Source organism: Polyodon spathula, chromosome 3 (assembly GCF_017654505.1).
Source record: "Polyodon spathula isolate WHYD16114869_AA chromosome 3, ASM1765450v1, whole genome shotgun sequence".
Lineage (NCBI taxonomy): Eukaryota > Metazoa > Chordata > Actinopteri > Acipenseriformes > Polyodontidae > Polyodon > Polyodon spathula.
The window spans coordinates 30284921-30305876 of NC_054536.1; the positions used below are offsets into that span (position 1 = coordinate 30284921).

The 20956-nt window shown below is 39.1% G+C and overlaps 1 protein-coding gene across 2 annotated transcripts in view; it reads left to right on the plus strand.

Annotated features, from left to right (window-relative positions):
* Window positions 1-15391, plus strand: part of LOC121312962 (nuclear receptor subfamily 4 group A member 3-like) — a 28204-nt gene extending 12813 nt beyond the window's left edge. For both annotated transcript variants that reach the window (XM_041244978.1, XM_041244979.1), the window contains exons 4-8: window positions 554-683; window positions 3531-3694; window positions 4420-4619; window positions 8790-8968; window positions 13750-15391. In XM_041244978.1, the coding sequence (XP_041100912.1) occupies window positions 554-683; window positions 3531-3694; window positions 4420-4619; window positions 8790-8968; window positions 13750-14024 (948 nt within the window). In that variant the 3' untranslated portion in view covers window positions 14025-15391. The remainder of the gene's footprint in view (window positions 1-553; window positions 684-3530; window positions 3695-4419; window positions 4620-8789; window positions 8969-13749) is intronic.
* The last annotated feature ends 5565 nt before the right edge of the window (window positions 15392-20956 follow it).

The following is a 20956-nucleotide window of genomic DNA, read 5'->3' on the forward strand; positions in this document are numbered from 1 at the left end:
AGGTTTATACAAAGACTACGTGTGTGACAGTGTGACTTATTCAATTAGCCGTTGTCATATTTTTTCTCCTTAAAACAGTGGTGGCAATAGAAGAGCACCCTAGATCATTCTGAATTTTTTTTAATAAGGTCAGTAATCAACTTGGGAGGCAGCCGAGTAGAAAATTATCCCCAAAGGGATATTAGAAGGTGAGATATACAACCCCCCCTCCCCCCCGCCCCCAAGAATCATGTAATGATCATGTAATTTCACAAATCATTTTATCATTCAGCGCGGCCTGTCTCCTGAGACTTGCTTCAGCATGATCCTCCCTAATTTTCACTGTCAGCGACTAACACTAATACAAATACAATTGTTTTTCCTGAAGGCTACCATGTTAGGAAATTCATTTGTAATTATGCCAATGGCGCCTTTCACATTGTAATTAAAATCTGACCTGACGGGTTCTTCTCTCAAATTCAACAGTCATCTCAAACTGTCTCTCTCTCTCTCTCTCTCTCTCTCTCTCTCTCTCTCTCTCTCTCTCTCTCTCTCTCTCTCTCCCCCTCTTTAGAGAACGGTGCAGAAAAATGCAAAATATGTTTGTTTGGCGAACAAAAACTGCCCCGTAGACAAGCGCAGACGGAACCGGTGCCAGTACTGCCGGTTTCAGAAGTGTCTCAGTGTGGGGATGGTAAAAGAAGGTAAGGAACAAGCACCTTGGGTGGGAACAGAGTATTTTATTTTATTTTATTTCAGCATTGCTGCTGCTGCTGCTGTAAGTCTAAAGTCGCAAAATGAGAAATAAACAAATCTGACTTTGGAAAAGCCTTTGGAATCAAGCCCCAGTGGTAATACAACTGCCTCTTTCTAGACCCAAGTTGTATCTTTTTAGGTCTGTATAAGATTCAGAATTCAAAAGATACATTAGAGTTTGAAGGTAATGTCAAACATGTGTCAGATTGATTGTGATTGATGTTTACTCTATACAAACTTAATATATGTTCAATAGAAAATCACACAAGTTTATAGATTGTTAGATTTGAATGGCAGACAAAAGGGCAGCACGAGAAATGCAAACATGTGCTTCCTGCTCCATTGGATAATTAACCTTACAGATGTTGGAGAGCAAACATGATTCATAATGTGTTTTGTTTTATTTGGAAAGGAAAATAAACACTGCTGTTCTGTAAAACTGTAATTTTATTTGCAGTATTAAGTTTTAATACTACAACTGCCATAACCTCTGTAACCATCATACACAGTTGTTTTTTTATGCTAGGAACTAAAACATCATATCTGCACCACACAAGAACGAAGCGCTAATAGTTCTGTTAATGGATCCCAGCATGTCTTTCAATTCATGTAGAGACTGCTGGAGCTGTGGTTCAAACCTTTGAGGGCAATAAGAACCTAGACTGTATTGGTCAGTCCTGGTACCTTAGAACTGTGTCATTTGTGTCTTGCTTCAGTATTAGCAGACATGAACCTCAATGCTCCAGACAAGCTGCAAATATTAATAAAAAAAAAAAAAAAAAAAAGACATTTCAACATTGATAGTTAATGATTGTCAACTCTGGCTCGATCAAATCATTATGTGAGCCTGTTAAAAAGGAGGTGCTTAGTGATTGCACAGAAAAATGAGCTGTGGAATTACAGCATGGGGTTAATGTAAATTTGAGTGTAAAATTAAACTGCAATACACTGCAACTTTCCTTCCTTAAAAGGGACCGCTATTAAAAGGGACTGCTCGCAGCATTCATGCCACACAGTTTTCATGCTGTATTTTGCAACAAGGTCAATCACAGCCTTCTTACATTAGCATTGTAATACAGTTTAAACCCATGCAATTGGAAATTCCTGAACAGTATATAACTTGCAGCAAAATTATAAATGACCAAACCTATTTTCATGTCACAAGTTACAGAGCTGGAATTTAAAATGCAGTTTGTTTAATATTATTTGATGTCTGAAGACACTGCCGTCTTAGATGTGAACTACACCGGTTTACTTATTCGTGGAAATGCATTCTCGGCAATTCTGATCTGCTTGCTTTCTCTGGTGAATTAATGCAATATCGAAAGCAAATACTCTGCTGCACAGCATGGCTTGATTTATAAATAGCTCTCAATTGGTCTTCAGGAGCATTCCGGGTAACCCTGGAGTCTGTTTGTAGCAGACCACAGGGTGGTTTAAAGAGCAGCTTGATATGAATATGAAACATCAGCGTTATCCTAAACCATGCATATCTCTAGGTGTTCTGATTCCCATTGTATCCATTTCTGGTCACCACATCTTGGTGACTTTTTAAAAATCTAAAATAGAGCTTTCACAATCATGGCTAACCTCCAAGTAACAACTGGTACACCAGAGTGTGTAACTACTAACTTGTCCTCTCTGCAGCACTAGTGGATGTACAGTTAGAAATACATGAGTTTGAAAAGCCACCTAGAACAGATGTGGTGTTTCCTACATCCATCGGGGGTGTTACTGAGTAAGAAGTGAACCTGGCTCACTGACAAATACTGTCCTAAATAAAGATGTCCAGCAGTGTACAAGCAACAATCATAACACGCTTAAGACTCCCACAACAACCTGCCACGTCTAGAAAGAAAGAAAAAAACTACCAAGCACATGCCACTGAAGCAATTTCACCTCCTTTATTAACTGTAGATGCTGCTGCAGTATTAATTGTATAAACATAGAAAAATTACTGATAACATCTCCTATTTCAGCTTGGCCTGGTGAATGTAAATAGTTTCACCCACAGCAAACAAAAGCAGACTAAGTGTGTCATTAACATACATGTCATTGTGAAACTGTACTGATTTGAACATTTTCAAACCAGGTGATTCATAATTTGAAAAGGAAAAGCTAATATTGACGGCTGTGTGATTATTAGTGGGGATCTTAATTAGACATTCGCTACGGGTTTGGTGGAAAAAAGACTTCCTGGCTGAGCTTAGTACTTCTGTGAAAGTAATGTGCTTTCTATATTAAATAGAAAGAATGTTATAGAGGGTGCTGTAGGATAGAAGCTGATATACACTCCATAAGGAAGCTTACAGGAGGCTCTGTCCTGGAGTTGGTGAAAATCAGCTTGTATAGTTAAATGAACATCACAGACTGGACATCTCTTCAAATTAACCAAAAAAAATCCCATAGTATAGTGGTTGGCTGTTCAGTAAAAGTAGAGTGCTGCTTGAATTGAGTAACAACTTTATCATGTAGCTTAAATTGTTGGGCATACTGTCTCTTTAATTAGCATTATAAAATAGTACACTCAGTTGAGTTCTTTGCACACTAAGTGGCCCTATGGTGAAGCCAGTGCAAAAGACAAATAATTAATTGTAACAGTATTCAACCTGGTTTCAGGAAGGAACAGTTGTGTTATTGTTCTTGCTGAGTAGTTTCTTGCTGGTGTTACGCTGCTAAAATGAGTGTCATTTATGAAAATTGCTCTTTGCGCTTGCCCCAAATGTGTCTTACTCTCACCCTGTTGTGATTGCTGTGCTGTCACTTCAGTGCTGATTAATGATGCTCTTCTCTAGTGGTCCGTACTGATAATCTGAAAGGGAGAAGAGGTCGTCTGCCCTCCAAACCAAAGAGTCCCTTACAGCAGGAGCCCTCTCCCCCCTCTCCTCCACTCAGCCTGGCCAGTGCCTTAGTGAGAGCTCTCAGCGAGTCTACACCCAGAGAGCTTGACTACTCCAGGGTGAGTACAGGCAATCCTCCCATCACTGTCTCTATCCCTGTCCCTCTCCTCACTGTCACTCATCTCCCCTTCCTCACTTGGTGTCTCTATCCCCTACCTATCTATCTTACCTTCTCACTCTGTCCTGTTCCTCTCCCCACCCTCTTTCCCTCTCCCTCATCTCTGTTTAGACACAGCTACTTAGCTCTGCATAATTTTGCAGATCATAGGAAATGTGGATCTGGAAGTCTTTATCTGCCTGACTAGTAGATTCAGTCAGCCATCATACAAATGCACTTACATCTCAGCAGGTTTCTAAGCTTACAGCAAGCAGCAGATAAGTAGGCTCTATTTCACTGATGTAAATACCGCTGCCCTTTACCTCCTCTACTGTATCATGCTGTAGCTGCCCTCTGAGCTATATCTGAAAAGCTCACTACAAAAGTGGCATAGCTTGATTCTCTGATCTGTCGTTGAAGTATGCTGTTTAGCAGGAATAACCACTGAGTTGAGTATGAATGCTTGGTTTACATTTGCGCAGTGAAACTGCATTACGATTATCTAGTGTATGTTAAAAAATAGTTAAATTAATAGCTTAATTACTTATTAACTTACTTAGTGTATTCCCCTATTACTACATTAAATAAACAAAGTAAGTTACAAATGTAGCGTATGCCCCCCAACCCCCCCCTAATTCCACCTTGCCCCCGTCCTGGATTGCATGACTGTCTTCTCCTGCACCTCAGTTCTGTGCTACAGACCAGCCAGCTGCCTCCACTGATGCCCAGCACCTCCAACAGTTCTACGGCCTCCTCACTGTTTCGATAGAGGTGACCCGGACCTGGGCCGACAAGATCCCAGGGTTCAGTGAGCTGCCCAAGGAAGACCAGACCCTCCTCATAGAATCTGCTTTCCTGGACCTCTTTGTGTTAAGGCTTGCAAACAGGTAGGGAAGCGCTATCTTCTGCCATTGAGAGGATGCATTACAACCACATTTCAGTCCTTGCTATTCATTCCTGCTGAGACCTCAGTGCTGAGGTTTTGTGAGAGCAGAAAGGGCACGCTCAGGCGTCTTGCATTCTTCCCAAATGAATAAGTACCTGTGGCGTGCCTGTAAGCCATCACAGAGAGAAGTGTGGGTTGCCACAGCAGTTTGCTGACGAACTAAAAAATGTTGCTGTGGAAAATCACGGAATATATCTAGTACATAAGATTCATGGTCCACGTCTTGAGTTTAAGATACATTTTTATTCGAATTGTAATGTGTAAAATACACTTAATACGCAGTAGTTACATGCTTCCAATTGCCACATAATTAACTTTACTTTTATAAAACATGCTTGGTGTTAATGTTCAGACACTGGTCCAGTCTAATATGTTAGCTTTAGGCTGGTGGTATTTTTGCAAGGTTTAGATGCAGAAGTAGGTGTTATTCTGTTCATCCTTCAATGGCGCTCAATAACAAAGAGAATTGTTGGGCACTTGGTCTTTGTGTAACCAGTTTTCCAAGTCAACAGAGTTTTGCTTTTAGAAACACTCCTGTTTAGAGTTTACCAGACAGCTGTGTTTTCTTTTTTCAGAAGATGCTTTTCATTGTATTGTGTGTTTGAATTGAATAGTGTGAATTGTCTTTCTTTAATGCTAGCATATTGCTGTCAATGCAGTTGCTGTTTTAATTCCTTCATGAGGTTTTCCACATCAGATTCGAATGGTGGACACTGTCTGCCATTAGCAAATTATTTTAATGTCAAACTGTTTGAAGATTGCTTTGGCTTGTAAGTCTTTATTTTCTGTCTTGCTGGTCGGCTAAGTTTCAGTTATTTGCTGCTGTTTTCTATGTGGCTGGCGCTAGTAATGGCTCAGCTGTTTGTAGAGTAAGCAATCAATTAGCTCAGCCAGTCTGTCTAATAGTACAGGACAGTCAAACTCTTGATGAAAAATATATTGGCATTATGTTGCAGTCCAAATACTTTCCCAATATGTTGCCATATCATATGTGCCAGTCTCTCCCCAAATATATACATTTGATATTTTTCACCCATAAATAGTATCTTATCGTATCAGATACACGTTTTTCACGTGGAGTGGTGAACAATGCAGCAGCTTTGAAAATCTCTAAAATACAGCACCCTAAAGAAATTGAAAAAAAAAACAAAACAAAACCTGAGTAATTTCTGTTTTATTCTGTTATATTTGTCAGTAATGTTATATTATAAAGTAAAGGTAGCTCATTTCGCTACCCTCAGTGTCTTGTTATTTTGCTATAAACTTATTCTGCTATAAACTCTAGCACGCTATACTTTATCACTTATACATCCATTATTCAAAAACAGGAAGAAAGTAGTAAAGGATTAGATTGTCATTTTAATTGTTGAAGCCGTAATTACAAACCTCTCCCAGTGTACTTATTAATAAAAAAAATCCTACATCATTATATTACTAGTTCACGTATCAGCCTGCACTGTATTCTTGTATAGGTCTCCAATCTAGTATAAAAGGGTCGTTCTGAGTCCAAAAGTCTTTTTACAAAATTCTCCAGACATGATTAAATAAAAGTTACTAATACTGCTCTAGCATGTGCGCTTTTTTGATGTTCCATTTCAGAATATTAGGGACACTGAAGTAGCAGTATTCCATTAGACAATTAGACAGTGGAACTTAAGGCGTGTTCACTGAGCCCTGGGTTCATATAAATGTGTCAGTGCTGAGGACCTCTGTATTTCTGATTCGGGCTTGCTTTTCAAATACACTGTTTACACACTCCTCTAGCCTTTAATATATACTGAGTGACTTGTGCCGCTCTTGCCTCTTGGGCAGATGGCTACAAACCTAAACCTATTAGCCAACATTAATAAAGCACATGCTGGCTGTGCACCCAGGGGGCAGACACACAGCCAGGAAATGTGCATTTCATATTTATACCTAAGACTTGTCTTCCACTTGCTGAGGATGCCTGGGCAACTTGTTAGAGCTTAAATTATAGATGCGATTGACTTTGTTACAGTGAAATCACTGGGCACCAGTAGTAACCAACTACCATGGGACTACTGCACTCCAACACACAACAGAAAAGGTCTTCCTAATATGTTTGTGTCTCACTCACAAAGTGATTATCTGACTTGCCTAAATTAGCTTTATTACTCATGATCTTATGATGAAAGATTTAAGGAAATTTTGTTTAACAGATTAAAAGTTTACATTTCTGTGGGGAGCTCTAAATTCAAAGCCCAGCAAGGCTGCTATTGTGACTTCTCAGTGCTACAAGCTTCCATTGAAATATGAATAATAAATACAGATTGGAACCCCCACACGTGCAGCATACAGCATTTTTGGTAAACTGCTTCAGTTTAACAGGTGAGAGAAGCGCAAAGCAAAGGGCCCAATCTGTTGAGCTGCAGTGGAGATAGAGCAGGCTAATTCTCTGCTCAAGCTGTTTACTGATCCCGCACTGCAAAGGCAGCTTACATGACCATTTCCAGGACAAATGCACCATGAGGATGATTCTGCCCTTCTTATAAAACCTGCTTTTTCAGAGATAAACAAACCTACCTCCCCCTTTCCCTCCTCCTCCCTCACCTCCACTTCCACCTCCTATGTCCACTTCTCCTCCCTCACTTCCTCTTCCCTCACCTCCTCCTCCCTCACTTCCCCCTCCGCACCTCCACCCTCACCTCCTCCTTTCCCTCTTACTCCCTCACCTCCTCCTCCCTCACTTACCCCTTCCCCACCTCCTCCCTCACCTGCACCCTCACCTCCTTCTCCTCCTTCCTCACCTCCACCTTCCTCACTTGCCCACATCCTCCCTTACCTCCTCTCTCCTCCTCTACCCTCACCTCCTCCTTCCCCTTCTCTCTCACTCCTCCTTCACTTACTCCTTCCCCTCCACCTCTCACCTGCTCCTTCTCCTCCTCTCTCACCTCCTCCTTCCCCTTGTCTCTCACTCCTTCACTTACTCATTCCCCTCCTCCTTCTCCTCCTCCCTCACCTCCACTCTCACTTCCTCCTTCCCCCATCCTCCCTCACCTCCAACCTCACCTCCCCCCTCCCCTCCTTTAATTAACATAAGAAACTCCTATAAGTATCTCCTGTAGCTCCTCTTCAGTGAGTGTGTGTGGGGTTAAGGAGACAGTTACTATATGCCAATTACAATGCTTGAATAGACAGAACGTGAGAATCTTGAGGTTAAAGAAATAGGTATTTGTGAATACCCATGAGTATATCAGAGCTATGCAAAAGTAGCAGGGTTCCAGAAAATATAGTTCCACCTTCCCATGTGTTGCTACAACTGTTTAAATAATGTACCTGTCATTTTTCTTTTCATTGTTAACATCTTGACAACTTTGTACACTTAACTGGCTGCTCTAGTGCACTGGGGTTTGAGATTCCCTTATAAAAGTTTACCACAGTAAAAGCATAGCAAAGCGTAATAAAGCATAGTGAAAGCATGGTTAAGCACAGTATGGTAAAACATATTAATTAACATAGTAAACCAGAGTAAATGATGGGTATGCATGGTGTTACCATGGAAAAAGGATGGGAAAAGTGCAAAAATACCATGGTAAACTTGCATAAGGGCCTCTAAATCACTGCAAGAAAAACAAAAAAACAAAACAAAAAACAAGTGCTCTGACTTTTCTGTTCCGTACCACATCATGGGTCGTTATTGCTGTGTTACCTGTTTGACAATGTGGGCAATACTCCTTACACTATCAGAGCACTAGAGCGACATTTTGAAAAGAGCTTCGAAACAGGCTTTAAAATTATAAGTGTAAAATGTTGTTAGGTGTTAGATGTTAACAATGAGAAGAAAAATTGCAGGTACGTTATTTAAACAGTTGTAGCACCACGTGGGGATGTGTAACACTATATTTTTCAGAGCCCAGCTGCTTACTGTTTAACATCAAATTCAGTGTTTCCATGGTAAACATTGCCATTGGTGGCTAAATGCTGTCATTATGATTTTGCTGTAATTGATTATACTGGGGTGGTGTATCATCAGTACTTCAAACTTAACTAAAAGAGTCTGTCTGAATGTTTCAGTGGTCAAGAAAAGGCAATATCGTGACTGTAGGGTGCTAATGTTACACAAAATGTTTTTTTTCTTTTCCCACTCCAGGTCGATTCTTGCCGAGGATAAGTTTGTGTTCTGTAACGGACTTGTGCTGCACAGATCTCAGTGCCTTCGTGGGTTTGGAGAGTGGCTCGACTCAGTCAAAGACTTTTCTTCAAACTTTCAAAGCCTTAACCTGGACATCTCCACCTTTGCCTGCCTGTCAGCACTTATCATATTAACAGGTGAGTCGGCTTGCATTAATAAATTCCTCGTTTTTCTAGAGACTATCCTGTTTCTCTTTCCAGCTTGGTACCAGTCTGGCAAAGGTGTTTTTACTTTCGTGGTATTTCCCCTATGAACGTTTCCCCACAGTAAAAGCACAGCAAAGTGTAACAAAGCACAGTGAAAGCATGGTGGTAAAACTAAGGCAAGCATTGTAAAGCACAGAAAAGAGCAGTAAGGCATATTAAAAACAAAAACATGTCAAAATAGGGTAATCTATGGTAAATGCATAGTACAACCATGAGAAAACTGCAAACTTACTGTGCAGATGTATTGTGGTAAACTTTTATAAGGCAATTCCAGCGTAAGAGTCTCTTTTTTATCATTATTTTAAAGATTGTTATAAAACGATTTCTATATTTTAGCCTATTGGGATGGCAGACATGCTCTTAATAAACCCCATTATCCCTGGAGGAGGTGTAAAAGCATCATCTAGAGTGTCTGTTACAGTTCTCCCTGTCTTGTTGCGTTTGGATAATTACGTCTTCCAGGGATTCAGTTGGAGGTGGGCAGTGTTAAGGTCCAGCTGTATGGTGCAGGGAAGCCATCCAGCAGCAGTTCAGCAGAACCATAGTTCTTGTTTGCTGCTAAAGCATTATGACTCCTAACTCGTTGCTGCAGTTGGTTGATGTGGTGCCACAGTTGTTCTGTGGTTTTGTTCCTGTGTTTTTCACATGTCTGCTTCAAAGTGTTATGATTTGGGGTTTGTATTTCCCATCCTGCTCAGATGAAAAATATATTTGCATAAATGTGTCAAACAATTCTTCACAGGTCAATAAACCTACCACCTTTGAAAGCTCTGTATCTTTATACTGTTTTGATGTTAAAAATAAATCAATAAAATGATCAGAATCCACAAGAAATAGGCATATAGTTTTACAAGCACTATAAAAGGTGGTTCCTGAACAGTTGCTGCAAACATATGAAATATAAAAGCAACTCACTGTATAGTATGATTTGAATTTCAAGCACATCGCCTCAGGCATGCCCTATGAAAATACTTGGGAGATATTAACAGATTTACCTCTCTTTGACCCCATGCAATATCAAGCTAGCGAGAACATCACTAGCAGCCCTGCTGCTCCCTTTATTTAAACACTGGCCTTTGATCATCCACTGACTGGCAGGGTTTGTTTCACTGGGACTGCATTAAACTGCATTTATTTACAGTATCATTTTACATATTTGTAGAGAAAATTGTATAGGTGACTGTACAATGCAAGCTGTTATCCACTCCAGGAGAGGTCCTGGTTGAAAATCAACAATTCCAAACAGCACCCTCTACTAAATGTTTTATAATATATAATTAAATACAAATAATTAAACACTATACCACATTTTAATGTCATTTCTATTTGATACAATTTGAAACAAGCCATCTGACCCAAACTATCTGCCACAAAGACATTTCAGATGGCTGTATCACATCAATATTAGGGTCTACCGTACCGTATAACAGGAGATTTTGTATGGTATTAAATCTGCAGATTTGCTACCTTTGTAGATTTTGATGGTTTTTGAATTGGCGTTTTTCACTCTTAGTACGTTCACAAAGAAAAATGCCACAGGTTTGTATTTCTACTTTTTAATTTCAAAAACATTAAAATATATGTTTACTTAATGAAATATGTCTTCTAAAACAGTATCTAATTTACAGTAACTCATCATAGCATCTGCAATGTCACTGCAGAAACATGGATAAGAACAAAGAAGGTCTTCTAAAAATGAGTTACAGGCTCATTATTGTCATACAGTACTTCATTTTAAGATACCAGTAATTGGAAAGGATTAGTAGCTGCAGTACACTTTAACGATAGGCTACTAACTCTTAGTTTTAAAACGTAGCTTTGGTTCACTAACATAACACAATGGAATGATCACAATATCATTTAGTAATTGTAGGACAGTATTGCCACATATGAAAAACTAACAATAAAGCCGAAACAAAAATGCTATAAATTTAAAACTAGTTAATAGACTAGTAAGCACTGACAAAATCACATTTTTTTATATACAGTGCAGAGCTAATGTTAACATTGTTTAGGGACTTTGCGATACCTGCCCGGTGGATAGTAGTATCGACAATAACAAGCCAAAGCACATTTGCACCATTGTTACACATTTTCTAACAAGTCTGGCAATAACAATTTTGGCTGCTACTTTACCCCTTGTAAAAAAAAAAAAAATAATAATAATAATAAAAAATAAAAAAATAACACAACTGCTTAACCTAAAAAAGAACAGTCCTACATAGTAGCAGGCGCAGTTTACAGTGTGCAGTGTCTTAATAGTAGTATCTACAATGAATTGACAATAACAATCCAAAGCAAATTTGCTTTTGTTACAGACTTTCTAACAAATCTGGAATAAACTGTTTTGGCTGTTACAGCACTTAAATAACCCCTTGTAAAAAAAAATAACAAAGCTGCTTAACAGTTGCACAGGTACCACAGTGCCTCATCGCATCATAAATTCCAGATTTTCTAAATCCATTGATGTAAATGCCTGGTCTGCTTTTAATACCAGTCTGTCGGGGGCCGGGATCGCTCGCTGTATGCCACACTCAGATTGGTGGAAGAATTATTCGCAATACAATCAAAACCGCTAATAAAGCCAAAATAAATTCCCCGCCAAACTTTCCCGTTATACAGTATATTATATATGTATATACAAATCATCCATTACATCCAGTAAACATTTGTGTCACCCTGTATTGACAGTGCTTTTATAAAAAGAAAACAAGAAATGAAGAAAAGATTTTTTGTATAATTGTTGTTTTTTTCCAACATTTCCTTCCTGACTATATTTACACTAACCAAATGATAAAGCAGCCACTCGGGGTTACTGATGTCAGCCCCGTTGAGCCATGATATGTGTGCATGCAGCTGTTTATTACTGCATCAGTGCACCACGTAACTCTGTCAATAAAGCTCATCATATGCATTGCATAGGTAGTCACACAGTTGTCATTGATTACTTGTTAATGTACTGTACAATTAATGGGAGCCCTGTGCCTGCAGTGACTTGTATTAGGCTGCTGAAGCTGGGACAAATAACAATTTGCCAAAACGTTTGCCTACCTAAATTAGTTTATTACCTTTACTGCTACAACTACCACTACTACTATAGCACAACTACTAGATAGCACTTTTATGAACCGAAGGCTCTGAAAGGTTTTAACAGTGTTTTGTTGACAGAACTTTATTCTAATAAGCAGCCAAAATAATGGGTTACAGAATTTGATGACTTAAAAGGAAGCATAACTGCTTACATAACTGACAGTTTGGTTTCACAGACCTAGATTATAGCAGTGCAGTTGCAACACAAACAGACTGCTGTCAATGTGCCTCATTCGCTACTCCGCAGTCCCTCTCTGCTGGGTTACCCTATTGACTGGAGCTCCTTAAGTGGATTGGATACTGAAGAGGCAAAAGTTTTTTTTTGTAACATCAGTGTTTACAATGCAGGTCTGTACCCAATATCGCCTCTTTCCTTCACACAGACAAACATAGTAGCGTGGAAGTTGAGGTGTGTGTATGTGTTTGGAGGTGATAGACAATTTGGAGTTATACCGTATTAGGATTCCCCCTGCAAGCAATGGGGAAAAGCTCTAGCTGCTGCAGTGCAGCTGTGTGGAGAGAGTCCCAGCAGAGTTTGCATCCTGGCCAGGATGGAGCTGACAATTGCACTGCATGGTGAAGGATATTGATCTGCTCTTGAGTTTGCTGAATTAATAATGGTTACCATAGTTATTGAACACTGGCAGCTGCTGGTGGAAACTGAGAGAATTCAAAAACCCCTTCTCTAGCAGCGCTCCCACCCACACGCCAGACCCTTGCGTCCTCCAGCGGTCGTGGCTTCAGCTCTTTATTCAAATAGATTTTAGACATGGCATTAGGTGGGATTGCATACACAAATTGATTGGGGCAGACCAATGGTTAAAAGAGTTTGGGGATCACAGCTTATTTCAGTGGGCAGTTATTTTTGAGACAGTGGTAGCCTCAATGCAATCCAGGATCTCAAACTGGGGTCTGCACATGATTCTCAGGAGGTTCCCAGGAAATATTGGATCATCTGTTTATTAAAACAACATATATGTTTAATGTACAGCAAAAAAGTTCTGCATTATTGCGGTGAGAGACAGGCCTTGTGATTCTTACACATACATAAAACATCTACTTTCACTGCAGTACAGCAGGATAGTACAATCAATAAGTAGCCTTATACAGAACCAACTGTAGTGTTGCATTCTAGGTGTCTACTAGTGTGTGGGATGTGTGGCACTGTGGTTCCCATGGCGATTAGCAGGTTTCCAGGTCACTCAAGGAGCATAATGCGAGATTTGTCTGTCATCAAGCAACATGTTTCCCAGGGCACTCATTCTCTCCGAGTGCTTAGGTCAAGGCCATGACTGCTCAGCCCAGAACAGCTCTACTGCGAAAGCTAATAGACTTACAGTTATATAGCACCTTTCATGGCTAAAGACTTCCTAATTCGCTTGACAAGAAGACAATTAACAAAAAATATGAATCTTAAAATTGCATTGAAATAAATATAAAAATAAAAAATAAGCCACACGAATAAGGCATGGTTTTGCCATTTCAGCTGGGTATCAATTGAGCAATACAGGTTTTTTTTTTTTAAAAACTGATTAGATTCTCCCTTAAGATCAGTTAAATATATCTGTTAAGTTTTTTTTTTTTTTTTTTTTTTTTTTTTTTTTATGTTTGTGCCCCTACAGAGCAGCGGCATGGGTTAAAAGAACCAAAGAAAGTGGAGGAGATGCAGAACAAGGTCATCTGCTGCCTGAGGGATCACTTGAGCTTCAGCAGCAGTGGAGGTAGTGGGGCCGGTGTGGAGAAGGGGTCGGCATCGCTGTCCAGGGTGCTGAACATGCGGAGCGAGCTGAGGTCCCACCGCAGACAGGGGCTTCAGCGCATCTTCTACCTGAAACTAGAGGACCTGGTCCCACCACCGCCCATTATCGACAAATTCCTGGACACTCTCCCCTACTGAGCAAGTGAGTCAGCGAGGCAACTCTCTGTCTCTATCTCTATCTCTCTCTCTCTCTCTCTCTCTCCCTCGGCAGCAAACTCCCCATGGAGGTAGAGCCACTCACTTCAGCAGCCCTGTCTGGTTTCACACAAATAAATGAGTAGAATAAGAGAGAAGTGGAGAAGAAGAACAACAAGAACAAGAAGAACAAGAATGAAGAAAGGAACAGCCCAGACACTTCATGTTTGTGGACTTCTTACTACTCCCTGACTTTTTTTTTTTTGCAGAACTGTTAACACACAAAAACTGCTTTGCTGCTTATATATTTCCTTTTAAGGGTAAATCGCTAACAATGGCACTTTCTTGCACGATGCTGTCCTGGCAGAGAAAACAGCATAACTCTTTGATTGTGGTTAGTCTGTAATATCCTTAAGAAATGTCTCCTAACCAAGCCATCGCTGGCTTAGATGGAAAGCACTGTTACAGTTGTATGTAATATAACATCCCAGAATATTTGTTTTTATTATTATTATTTTGGGTAAAATTGATAGACATTTCGTTATTTGACAGTTTGACTTAAAATGTTATCAAGAAAAAAAAAAATGTTGTTGAAACGGATGCCTTTGGCGTCTTTCTTGTCTAAAGGGTGCAGATGGTTGGAAGTAAGTTTTGAATTGTTACGCATTAAATGGAATACATCAAAGGAAACATGACGAAGGCTCTTAGCTCTCATACTCAAGTGCATTTTATGAAGTGCTATCTTAAAAACAGCCTCATTTGTTTATTTTAACTCTAATTTATTTTAATACTAAGACATGAAGCAAAAAGCTAAAAATAGGAAATGTTCGCACTAATTTTATCGACAAAGTTACATGAACTTGAATTGCTGTAGTGGAGATTTTACTGATTTAGAGTTAGGACAAAGAAAGAGGATGAAGCCGGGACACTGCGAATTAGGACAAGCACCGTTTGCTTTATCAAGAGGAAAGAGGGAAGTTGTTTTTAGGTCATACAGGGTCAGAGACGGAAGACTGTTTGTTTGGTTTTCTGCTTTTTAAAATAAGGTTGGCACGCTGCTCTCTCTTAGAGTAACCAGCAAGGCTTTCAGAGAAGTGCAGGAGCATATGTGCTAGACAGGGTACAGAGGCCGAGATTATACATTCCCAGTTCGTACTCTTTTTTTCTATGTTTATACTGTTGATGCCATTTATTAATATGAGATGCATTTGTTGCAAAATGTCTTTATTTGTACAAAAAAGATTATATGCATGGTAAATTGTAACGACATTGCCTGTATTTATTGCAAAGACTGCCAGCTCTGAGTTACTCCAGGACTTGTTCACACTGACTGAAAGACACTGCTGCCGTCCTCCATTACACAGGAACCACCAAAAAGAACCTTGGTAATATCTAGAAGTCTTTATCACGTGTTACAGTGTGACCATCTTTATATCACACAATCAAATTGCATTGAGGCAAAATGACGTCAGAGTTGCCCTAAAAGATCCAACTTGGATTGTTAGCTATAACTCATGTTTGTTTTTTTTTGTTTTGTTTTGTTTTTGTTTTACTTGCTATAGCAATTAATGTTTCCCAGAATTCAAAGAATACATCAAATAAAAATAATAAAAAAAAGATGTATGGCCCATCACTGCACACTAGATTTTCAATATGTCTTCAAAGAAACAGAAAATCAGAAACCTGGTTCACAACCAAGATATTTTATAGTCAATTGTTCATTAAAACATTTCTATTGCACCCACTAGAGTGGATTCTTCAGTGAAAGTATGGATAGGTATAACTCATGAAGAGATATTAAATATTCTTAAATCGTTCAGTCAAATCAGAAAGGTTTTAGCAGCGTGAGCAGCCGAACAGCACTCAACAGTTTTGGCATTTATCCCATTCAAATAGTAATTGTTAAATCAGATTAAATACAATAAAATGCAGTGTAATAGTAATATATAGTTATTAAGGAGAGGATGTGTATTTATCATTACTGGCTATAAATGCACAATAGCAGGCAATCCAAATACCAATGGCCAGTTTTTGTGAGTACAGTAAATGTGGTTCAGAAGTACATTACCCCCCAGTTCATTGTGATAAGTACATAGGCAGGTTAGCAGCAATTACAAACTCTTTTGTCTGTTATGTCAATTTGCAAGCTTTCCATTCATTGAGATATAATAGCTGTATTTGTAAAGGTTTGTTAGAGTAACTGTGTCTTTATGTAGATGTGTGCAGTAGGTTGTCAAGGGGTTCTCATAGCATTATTGGAACATCATTGATTGGAAAGTTGACATTTGAGCCTCGCACGCAAGCACAATCAGCACCTGATGTGTATAAGAGAAACTGCTCAGGGTTTTCAAGCACAAAGTCTTAGCAACCAGAAACAGCCATAGCCAGGGCTCACCCAAATGCGATTTACCCGGATATAATATAAATAAAGGCACTCATGCAAGCATGACGATTCATAACATTTTAGTATATATATATATATATATATATATATATATATATATATATATATATATATATATATAGTACACTGATGCTCAAATGCAACACTCAAGAGTTACTCAAATATTTTAAACATAGATATCAAACAAAATCACAGAACATGTGAACAAAAATACAGATCAAAGAATCATGATAAGTTTTCAGTATGAAGCATGACACAATGTCAAAATGAAAACATTACAAAGTTACTATCGGGTATGACCTCCCTGAGCAGTAACACAATCTTGGCAGCGTTGACGTGTAGACCTGATCAGTGTCTGGATAGACTGCTGTGGGATGTTCCACCACTCTTCCTGTGCAGCTGCAGCCAGCTGGCGAAGGTTGGCTGGTCACGGTTGTCTCCTGTGGATGGCACTGGCGATTTGGTCCCATAGATGACCGCAGACTCAGGTCAGGAGAAAAAGCTGGCCACGGCAAGACCTTGACATTGTTTTCTTGAAGTCATGCAATTATAATTCTAGCACTGTGTGGTCTTGCATTGTCCTGCTGGAAAATCGACACTTAAGCATTGGCTTGCAGGAATGGAAAAACTGTTTCCTCAAGGTCAATATATTGCTGAGCAGTAAGGTTGCCCTCAATCTGCACCAAAGGTATTCTTGTGTTAAAGGAGATTCCTCCCCACGTCATCACACTTACACTGCCCCACCCGTGGCTTGAACAACGCAACAGTCACCATAATTGTCCTAGGCCTGTGTGGTGACCCTCTGCCTATCAGGACGTGGCTTGTGCCTCACAGAGCCGGTTTCCTGGTTTCTCTGGACTAGTCTACTGATTGTTGAAGCCGAACATCTCATTATCCGGGCAAATTCTCTCACAGACAGGCCGCATTAAATCATGCCGATAGCAACCAGGTGATCTGCATTCCTCATATAGGGCATGGTCATATCTTTCACTGTTCTTGTGTTAACTAAAATCATGTCTTCTCAAATGGCTATTTATACAGATTCTTAATCAACTGATTTTGGCAATTTTAACTCAAATACCGAACACTGAGCAACTGGTATTTTTATGAAATCACATGACTTGAGCTCAGTATTTTGTTATCCGAAGGAGCAATACTACTCAAACAATCAACTAACCTAGCTGCTCACAATTTAAAATGTAGATAACATTATGTATGTGCCCATTAAGCTATTGATGTAAAAGTTAGACTTTGTTGTGTTTTCATTGTGCATCAGTATATATATATATATATATATATATATATATATATATATATATATATATATATATATATATATATATATATATATATATATATATATATATATATATGTATGTGTGTGTGTGTGTGTGTGGTGTGGTGTGTGTGTGTGTGTGTGTGTGTGTGGATCAGCCTTCACAATTCACAATGACATGTATGAAGGGGAAAAGAACAAGCATATAATAGTACATACTAAAGTTTTCTCTCAGAATTCCTTTATCATTATATGAAAATCAAAAGATGATTTGTACTGAATTGATTTAGTAATTGTTATTATTATTTTAGTATTAATATTATATTATTATTATTAGATTATTAATATATTATTATATTAATATAATAATAATAATATGTCAGACAGGATGGGATTGTTGGTACACCCAAGTTACCTGACAACCCCCATCCATTAAATAAAAAATGGCAAAGAACCCTTATGTGGTCTACACGGCTGCCATAAATCCCATAGTACCAACATACAGTCTGACAATACTAGAACAATATGGGCTAGATTCTCAAAGTTGTTTACTCCAAATTGTTATTAGTGCACTTTGTTTCTGAATGGAAAACCAATAAAGTAAACATCTCAAATGAATACAAAACAACTTAATACGTCATTCAAGGCCCAGAATTAGTTGTTTATATCAGGTTTGGTAGCTTTTCTGAATAAAACGATTTGGAGTAAATAGCTTTGAGAATGTAGCTCTATGTGATTCATACAGGCAAGGTCACATACTTATTAAAAGGTTGACAAGACAAAGAAGCATCAACAATTCTGAATTTTTATAGTCCGAATTCCATTGACATCAATGGACCCTCAATATTAAGGCCACCCCAGTGTTAAAATCACTTTTTGTTGGTCCGTTGACTGAACATAATCTACAGGTTTCTGTGTAAATAGTCTAGAACATTTTGTTCTAATGTAGAGTGTTTTGTTTTTGTTGTCAGTGTGAACTCTCCCTTGTTTACAGGCTGAATTCAGGAATATCCCAGCGGTTGTAGGAGAGTGCCTTGCATTTATTGACAGCAGAGTGTCTCGAAGAGCCATTGAGCTCCTTTAGCATCAAGACAGTGTGTTGTGTTAATATGACTGCATTTCTCTTTTCTCAAGTTGTTTGTGTACATAAAGAGATTGTGTAAATTAAAAAAAAAAGACTACATTGATTAAACTTTGATCAGACTTTGATTTGAGCTGGCTTCTATTCTTTTGTATAATCATATTTATTCTCTTTTACACAAATTGGTGCATTTTGGTACAAAGACCAATTTAACCCTGTTTCCACAACCATTCTCAAAAGTATTGTATGTCATTCAAGGAGGCTTCTGCAGCAACTGTACCCCACAACCTCTACACGCAGCAAATAGGGGAAAATGTTACCCTCCACTTTTGTATTTATGGCTGTTTAGGATTTATCTGATGCCTTTTGCAAAAATGATGTTGTGTGCTTGAACAGGCTATGAGAACTCCTCTGTAGTAAGGTATGCTCTTTTCATTAAGTAACCCAGACAGGTCCATTGAGAATATATAAGTGCTGTCTGAGCCTTTATACACCAAGGGAATCAAGGTGCATCAACATTCAAAACACGACATGGTCCAAGGCACTGACAGACATATTCCCCCTGAACCAGGTCTAAACTCCATTTAATCACAAAGCTATAGATTCAGGTAGGAAATACTCAGTTGGCTGGTCTATGATACTACTTTCTGGGGTTAAACAAATCATCCCCTGGTTTGGTGGGTTGCTCCTCATGAAGTGATTTCAATGCTGTTTGTCCTTCCTGTTCTGATCATGATGCATAACAGACATGTCGAACACAGGATCTAGTCTATGGTCCTATAAAGTACCTCTGGCACAAGGTTTGCCCAGTCATTATTTGTGCTAACTGGTCATGCTGTAGAGGCAACTGGTATCCGCTTTCCTTCATTTTAAAAAAGATAACCTATAGCACCTTAAATGGGGGAGGGGGGCACTCCTCTGAGCCTGACATGAGCCTGTGAGTAACATCATGAGTGGATTGAATTGGTCCTGCTCTCCGTGGTCTCTGTGCAGTGTTAAACAGGCGTGAAGGGTCCTGTCATCCAGATGGTTAACACAGAGTTGTTTATCTCTCCTGTATCAAGCACCTGCTGTTGAATTTAACCAATTAGTAGAAATCATCACAGCCCCTCATTATATCCTAATCCCCACGCCGAGCTCCTATACAGGCTGGTAGGCTGATGTAGCTACTTGACAAGCGACAGGATTCCACAACATCGGCCCGTCAAAGCTGAAACAACAAGGCATCCTTTCACATTAATTCCACACCTCAGCCCCTTCCCGACTGAAACAGGATACATTCTCCTCGTGTTCTCTGTGTGCTTCGTTTACCGAACTTGGAGAAAGCAGGGCCAGGTGCCCAACAGTGGCATTACCACACGACTGCAATTCATTTTAGATTGAAGATCCATTTCTTCAGAAAACAATATACCTGCACAAAGAGGTGCTAAACACACGACAAAATGTATTTTTTTATTAGTTGTTTGTGATTTACTGTATTATCATATACCTTCATAGTGTCCACTGTTTTCAAACCATACTGCAGGACCTAACTAGATGACAGGGCCATCATATTGGGGATAAACAAAATGAAAGTGAAATGTAAACTTAGCTATAGTCATGTATAGCTAGTGGCATAGCCAGGATTTGGTTTCGGAGGTGGGAGGAGATTTTTGCAGTTGGGTAATAGTTAGTTAACTACTGTGATTAATGCATACATTTTCTGGGAGATTAATTTTTTTAACACACATTAATCGCACTCCTGTCTTGTCCTGCTTAGCATACCAGAATTTATTTCCTGAGGCATTAACATTTTAGTGCATGCCAGGATTGAATGAGTGTAGTTATTGTTTGATTATAAAATGTCTCACAGAACTGCATTACATAGCAAAGCATTCAAACAGAAGGACTTGTGAATGGGATGTTTATTTTTTAAAAAACTTTCTGATGGTTCATTGGCTAGAAAGAGGGTTACTTGTGTCTGCTGTCAAAGTGAGTTTCAGTTTCGCAGAAGTGCATCTAGTCTACTGTACCACCTGCATGCTAAACATGCTTTCACTTCTCAAAATACACTCCAGTAGTTTTTCTACTACAGACAACAACAATACAACAACAAATGAAACCCATCAGTTTCGATAGAGTACTCTTTTAGAAATTGAGGATCGCTGCAAACCCATGAATCAAGCTAAGCATGA